This window comes from Loa loa (assembly GCF_000183805.2).
Source record: "Loa loa unplaced genomic scaffold supercont3.547, whole genome shotgun sequence".
Classification (NCBI taxonomy): domain Eukaryota; kingdom Metazoa; phylum Nematoda; class Chromadorea; order Rhabditida; family Onchocercidae; genus Loa; species Loa loa.
The window spans coordinates 1-7,489 of NW_018108727.1; the positions used below are offsets into that span (position 1 = coordinate 1).

General features: G+C 22.1%; 2 protein-coding genes across 2 annotated transcripts; both read left to right on the forward strand.

Annotated features, from left to right (window-relative positions):
- Positions 1 to 2,183: 2,183 nt before the first annotated feature.
- LOAG_09768 (hypothetical protein) lies at positions 2,184 to 2,543 on the forward strand (the record flags this gene model as incomplete). Its single annotated transcript, XM_003145295.1, has 1 exon — positions 2,184 to 2,543. The coding sequence occupies one exon, from the start codon at positions 2,184 to 2,186 to the stop codon at positions 2,541 to 2,543; it is 360 nt and encodes a 119-aa protein (XP_003145343.1).
- Positions 2,544 to 4,736: 2,193 nt separating this feature from the next.
- On the forward strand, positions 4,737 to 6,599 carry LOAG_09769 (hypothetical protein; the record flags this gene model as incomplete). The annotated part of the gene is made up of 4 exons (XM_003145296.1): positions 4,737 to 4,814; positions 5,265 to 5,411; positions 5,970 to 6,071; positions 6,504 to 6,599. 4 exons carry the CDS (start codon positions 4,737 to 4,739, stop codon positions 6,597 to 6,599), a joined length of 423 nt encoding a protein of 140 aa, XP_003145344.1.
- Positions 6,600 to 7,489: the final 890 nt, after the last annotated feature.

Here is a 7,489-nt window from a genome sequence, read left to right on the forward strand (position 1 = left end):
ATTATTCTTATTATTATTATTACTGCTATCATTTTTGTTACTATTATTATTATTGCAGTTTTTATTTCTAGTATTTGCTACAATTCGTATTAATTGTTAATTATGAAAGTGACGCTATATTCGCTTAAATATTTCGATTATTATAATTGGATAAGTGATGAAATGAAAGAATAAGACGGCCTGAAGCGACCTTGTTTTGATCCTTATCAGTTTCCAATCGCCAACTATTATCATTTTGAAACTTATGGGTCATTTTCCCATTGTTTCTCAAATTTTCATACATTTCATTGATATGCAACTTTCATTGCTGAAATATAAATATTATCCACAAACTTTCTTGCATTGTAATTTTTTTTTTTTGGAGCATTATTTCTCAAAAAAAAAATTATTGATTTACATATTTGAAATTGCTAAATAAATAATTGAATTTCATTTGTAGAATGTAATTCCATTTTCTTTTAAAACTGATAATATTGTTATATTCAATCAAAATATTCATTTCTTAATACTATATTAATCTATTTAATTTATATTCATTTCTTGATAGTATATCAATCTATTTAATTTACTCCACTTCTAATTTCATTTTTTTCATCATATTTTTTTTCAATTTTAAATCATTTAATCAAATTTGATATCTCCCCCTAGGGTTTTTAACAATTTTGATCGCACTTGAACATAATTAATTAGTCGATTAAACAGTAATCTTGTATTGCTTTTCGCTTATAGTTTTTGTCATAGCATATATTAATATTCTATTTATAAAAAATTAAATTAAAATTTACTTTCATTCGAATATTTTACTCTTTTAACAGAATATCTTTCACTTTTGTAAATCGAGAAAATCTTGAAATATTTTGAATAACATTGAAAATTTTTGAAGTTTTACTAATTCAATAAATAACAAATATAATATCTATATATAACATTATATACAGTAAATATGATAAATGATAACAAAAACGGTAATAATCGCTTTATCACTTTTAAATTTACAGTAATTAATATTATACACGGTTGCTTTTCAAATTATTTCCAATATGCTATATAATTTATAAATAGGAATTTTCCCGGTGTATCCCGTACAATTTACCAGTAAATAATATGTTTTAATTTCATTTTAAACACCTGTTTATATATATATATATATATATAAACAGAATTTATGCATATGAATGTATTTCAGCAATAAATTAAAATGATTGCATTCCAATCTTTGTGATAATATCTTTCCAATAATTTTCAGCATTAAACGAATTGATTAATTATGTGATTAATTAAATTTTATATGCATACTTTTCCCATAAAAGCATAAAAATATAAGAAGATTGAAATCCCCTTTCTTATTAATATTCTAAAAAAAAACTTTGGATTTTCTTTTAATTACTTACTTTACTTATTAAGGTATAAGTTATAGCAATGATAATGCTATTTTCTATGCAAAAATACAATTTTTTAAATTTTTCATTTATTAGACATTTATTTGAATAAATTGAAATGGTACTGATTATTTTAAAACATTAGTGCTGATATTTGAAATCAAAATTACAAACCTATGGATGGAAGATTGATTTAAAAAAAAAAAATAAATAAATAAATAGAGGAAGGGATAAATTAGGCAAATTTTCAAATGACAACTACTTAAGCCATCAAAAAAAAAAAAGAGCCATCAAAAAAAAAAAAAAGTCACCAAAAAATTTCTCCAACAATTTGCTTATCAGAATTAGCTTACCGGATTTACTTGTCATTATCAATCACCGTAAAACAGTTATATATCTTCCTGATTTTTTAAACCTTTGACGTCATCCTTTGATGTTCCGCCAGTCATTAATTGGCGATAAGAGATTTTATTAGATTTTACAAATTTATTTGTGAGCAGCAAATGATGAAATAGAAATATTGCGAATGTTTGCTATATTAGCATTTGAACCGTTTAAGTATTTCATTATTTTGTTAGGCTAATATTAAATTTATTCAAATAGCTATATAAATTAATCAACCTTGAAAGCTATGGCTTATTTTTAGCTTTAAAAATAATCCAAAATTTGGAGCATTTATTGTTAATTATTTGTTTTTCACATAATTAGATATTATATTAATTGCTACTATTAATGGCTTAAACAAACTACATGATTTTATATTTGTTTAGCTAAAAGTAATCTTTTATTTTGCAGACATCAAAAATGGATCAGATAGAAGATGACGATTGGTGGCAAATTAATAAAAGTGACTTTGTCAAGGATGACTGTCTCTTTTCATCATTTCCCTCTTTAGACTTACATTATGCTAATTGCTATAACAATTGGAATAGAAATGGCGATGCTTATCATGAAGTTCATTGTTTACCACAATCTAGTACGAATGAAGCAATAACAACAACAATAACAAATCAATATGGAAATATTATCAATGATAATGAGATGATAAGTTTGAATAGCATAAATATGCCATTGGAAGCAATGGAGGAGGAGCAGAATTTAGCTTCCAATCATTTTGATGGTAAAATTGATCTAAACAACAGTTATCCAAATGGTATGCTTTAACAATCATCAAATAATTGGAGATAAACTTCGAAAAAAAACACTTCAAAAATCACGAAATAATTTATTAAATATCATTAAATAACTTATAAAATCATTAAGTAATTAAAATAAAATAATAAATTTACATGATAATACAATAAATTTGTATGTATATATGGATTGTCACATCATTCACACTTTTTTTTTTGCGTTCTTTTTGGTTTTTTGCATATTTAAATTTTAATCTTACTGTTATTACCTTTTATTTATGCGAATAAATTCATGTTAGACCAATTACCATAAGAAAAAGATGAAAGAAAACATTGTATTTCTGGAAATTTTTTTTTATTTATTTATGAATTTATTTTGGGTTAGCTTAAAAAAAAAATGAAATTTTCATTTTTTTCAAGAATTTTTCTCAATGATTTTCAATAATTTCATTTTTTTTCAATTCTGGTAAACTTTAGATGAAAAATTCAAATTTTCTATCAAACAGTCTGAACATTTCATTATAGAACAATTATTTAAAACATTAAATTAAAATGTTTTTTTTTCTTTTTGTTATTTCCACTTTCTCAGTATTTGCTATCATTTCTTTTTATTTTCAATTCAGTGGCCATATTTGAGCAACGAAAATACAAAAAAAAAAAAAAGAAAAAAGAAAAAATGGCATATTTATTTGTTAACAATTTTTGAAATAGTTTTTAAAAGGTATCATATTTCATGTTAAATTTGTATTTGCTTTAATTAAATTTAATTAACAATGAAAATTTTATTTTTAGCATCAACAACACTATCTTCAAATAGCTCTCATTCTTCGTCATCTTTTGAACTTGAAAATAAAGGTATAATATTCCTCTTCTTTTTTCTTTTTAAAAATTTTAAATTGATATGATCTAATTTTCAATTATGAATTTGAAAAAGTAAAATTAAACTCGTAATTTGCATACAAACAAAATTTTTACCTGTGGAAAAATCTGCTTACTTGACACACATTTATTTGATTGAATAATTTTTTTAATTACCAATTAACAAAGGATATTTTATATTTTGTGAAAAATTGGCATTACTCATTTTAAATTGTTTCAGTTCACATAAAATTTAATTTCTTTTTTTCGATTATAAATGACTTAATTAAGTTTTTTTTTTGTCTATTTAATTTTACTTTAATTTTCGATGCTAATAATATGGGACTTTTTCAGCATGTCCTTGCTTCTCTAACATATTTTTCATGAATTTAATTTTCAATTCATTTCATTCCCCGCAACGAGTGTGCAAAATTAAATTTCATATAATTTTTTTGATTTTTTTTTTTACATTTCATAATTACGTCAAATACGTGTACTGGTGCGTAAATGAAATATACGAACGTAAATATGACAATGTATACCTTTTTATATCAATCTTTCCTACGATATAATAGTGGAAGTAACAAAATTGAAGTTTTAAAAATAAAGATTTAACATTTTTTCTTTTTTTCTAAAATTTATAACAATAAATGCTTTGATAATATGTATACCTCGGTACTTATATAAAATATATCATGTAAATTTATCAAAATTTTGATTATTAATTTTTTTTAAATCGTTTTTCTTTCAAAATTTAAAATATTTAGCATAAATTGCGAAAGTATACAATTCCATAGCATTTATATTCATAAATTAAACATTAAAACATAAAAATTGAAGAGTTTTTGAAATATTCCAAAGATTTATTAAAATTTGACATTTTAAAATGAATGTTTGATTTGTAATTTGTTTCAATTTGTTTTAATTTTCGTTCATTTACAACATTTTCTTTCCACATTTAATTACATATTTTATCATTTCATAGATTTATTTTAACAAAAATTATACCTTAAACATTTACAGTATTCTTTTATAATACGTGGCATATACATGTGTACGTGTATACATATCAGTGTAAGACATATTTTTTTGAAATTTTAAAAATTCAATAAAACGACATGATTTGTTTACAAATTCATATTTGAGTTAAATTAATTAATTTCAACATTTATATATGAATTTTAATGAAAATAACTTTTTGATTGATATTTTGCGTATCTTTGAGGAAGTTTTATGAATTGCAAAGCCATCAAAAGATGCCGCTTTAACAAATAATAATTCCTGGTAATTAATTCATTTTAATTTAGTAATATTTCATTCACCGTTCAATAGTGGACAGTCATTACTAGAAGAAGCAGATTGTCTTATGGGATTACAATCATATGCTAAAGTAAGACGAAAAATGCATGAGATGGCTGTTAAGCAAAAACTGATCACTGAACAGGTGATTGTGAAAAATTATTTTCACGCTTAATTAATTAGGCTCTCATATGTTTAAATATATGTTCATATATTTTCTTTTGATTAAAAAATAAATTATCTTCAATGATTTTGATTAAAAAATTTTAAAAATGATGAAATTAATTTTTTTATTCTTTGAAAAAAATTCGAAAAAAGAAAGAATTCTAAAATTAAAATTTGTTGAAAATTCGAAAATAAAATTTACAAGTGAAATAAATTTCATTTTACAACAAACAATCTTCATTCCTAATTTTATACCTACCATTAGAACTATCTTAATTTGATTTCAAATCATTTAATATTATTTTTAAAAATTTTAGTTTTTAAATATATTAAGTTTAGATCTAATGTATGAAATATTTTTAGTTGAACAAAAATTTGAGACTATGAGGATTGCTTACATGATAATATTTCATAGTTTAATTTTTTCCAGGATCCAAAAGGTTACGGACTTCTACATCTATCATCCGAGGAAAAGCGGGCATTACTTCAGGAGGGCTACAAATTGCCAACGACGTTACCATTAACAAAATCTGAGGAGGAAGCGCTGAAAGTTATCAGGCGGAAAATTAAAAATAAGGTTAGATTACAGTTTATTATTTTGAAAATATAAAAATTTTCTCGTAAAAATTTTTATAAATCTTTTCTTTAAGGTAATATTTATTCTTTATTATTTCGCCGTTCCATGTAAACTACTAAGTTGAAGATATATAATTTGAAATTTGAATTGAATTTTCCATCCATCAACTAACTGATTACTTTTGTTAACATCAAACTTTATGTTTGCTTGTTTTGTTTTGATAATTTATCACTTGTTTATTATTATTTGCTAATTTGAATTTGTTATTTTAATTACAATTTATTTTACTTCGTATTCTATAAAACAATTCCCAACAGCAAAATTTAAATAATTTTATACTTAAAAACAAAGATTACTATATTTGATGCAAATTACCGTTATAGCAAAACAATTAATCTATAATATACAGAATTCTTTAAGAAACACGTGAATTCATTTGCTAATTATTATTTCGTTTTTTTAATTTCAAATTTAGAATTCTAATTTTTATTATTTTGGATTTTAATTTCTGCATAATGTCTTTTTTTTTCATTTTTAATAAATTACGATAATTTTTAGCTGTCTGCACAGGAAAGTCGTCGAAAACGAAAGGAATATATGAATGCGCTTGAAAAGAAAATTCAATATTACCGTACTGAAAATTCAGCGTTGAAATTGAAGGTTTTGTGAATTTTAAATGAAAAAAAAGAACAAAAAACAAACCATATTTTATTCAATCTTAAAACTTTCAATTTTGTAGTTGGTTTCAGTTAATTTTATTTAAAAAAAAACGATATTAAAATTTTATTGCTATGAAAGATAAAAATAGTAAAAGATAGTCCGGATATTTCGAGAAAGTTTTGAGGGTAGTTTGGAGAAAATGTTTACCTGATTAAATCATTTAAAAAAAGCAACAAGTAAAATTATTGATAAAACTTAATCAGTAATGGTTAAAATTTGGATTGATTTTTTATAGCATTACATCTGATAATATTTAGAAGGCTAGGAATGCTATCAAATATATTTGCATATTACTTTACTAACAATCATATTTGTATGATCATATTACATTGATAATTTTTTTTATCAAGATTTCATTTATCAAATTTTAAGGTAAAAGATTTGGAGCAAAGGAATCGTAGTTTATCCAACGAATTAAGTAATTTCAAAATATCAATTGCATCAAATAATAGAACGGGACATGTCTAAAGTTTAATATTGTAACAACAATTGATTGATTGATAAAAATTATTTTCATTTTGTTTTTATTATTTAAACTAAAAAAAATTTAAATTTTTCTGCTAAGAAAAAAAAAACGGACTCTTTTATAAAATGTTGACATATATTCTACAGTTGTATTAAAATTCATTAATTATCTTTATGATATTTTTGTCCGAATATTACCTATGAAAATTTCAATTTCAAACTTTTATTTCTTTTTCATTAAGATTTAATTTTCATTGAATAGTTAAATTAATGAAATAAAAAAGAAAGTTTAATTATCTTTTCTTTTTTTATTCATTTATTAATTTGTGAAATTTATACGTGTATATATATGTGTCTGTGACTGACTATTCAATTTTATCATTTTATTTATTCGTTCAACAAAATTTAATTAACTTGAATTATTTAAACATTACTATTTTTTTATTGATCTTTCCTTTTTTTTTTCATTTCCAGGTTTAATTTTATGATAAAGTAATGATTGTAAAAATTTCTATTATGCCTGTGTATATTATAATCATATCATTTATGAATAATTGAATTATAAATTAATAAAATAACTAAATGGACTTTTGAATATCTATTACTTTTATTGTTTTTAAATGGAAGCTTTATTATTTATTGCAATGTTTGATGTAAAAATTTAGTTGTAAATAAATGCTTATCAAATAAACCTTGAAAATCTTATAATTACTTATCAGATAACCTTAAAAGCATCACAATATTATGTTTTAATTTCAAAGCTGGACTATAACAAATGTTACAGTAATACATATGAAACTTTTATTAAATTTTTATTAATAAACTAAAAACTTTCATTAAGTAACTAAAATTATTCCTTGATATTTATGTTACTAATAGATTCAAATGATAAA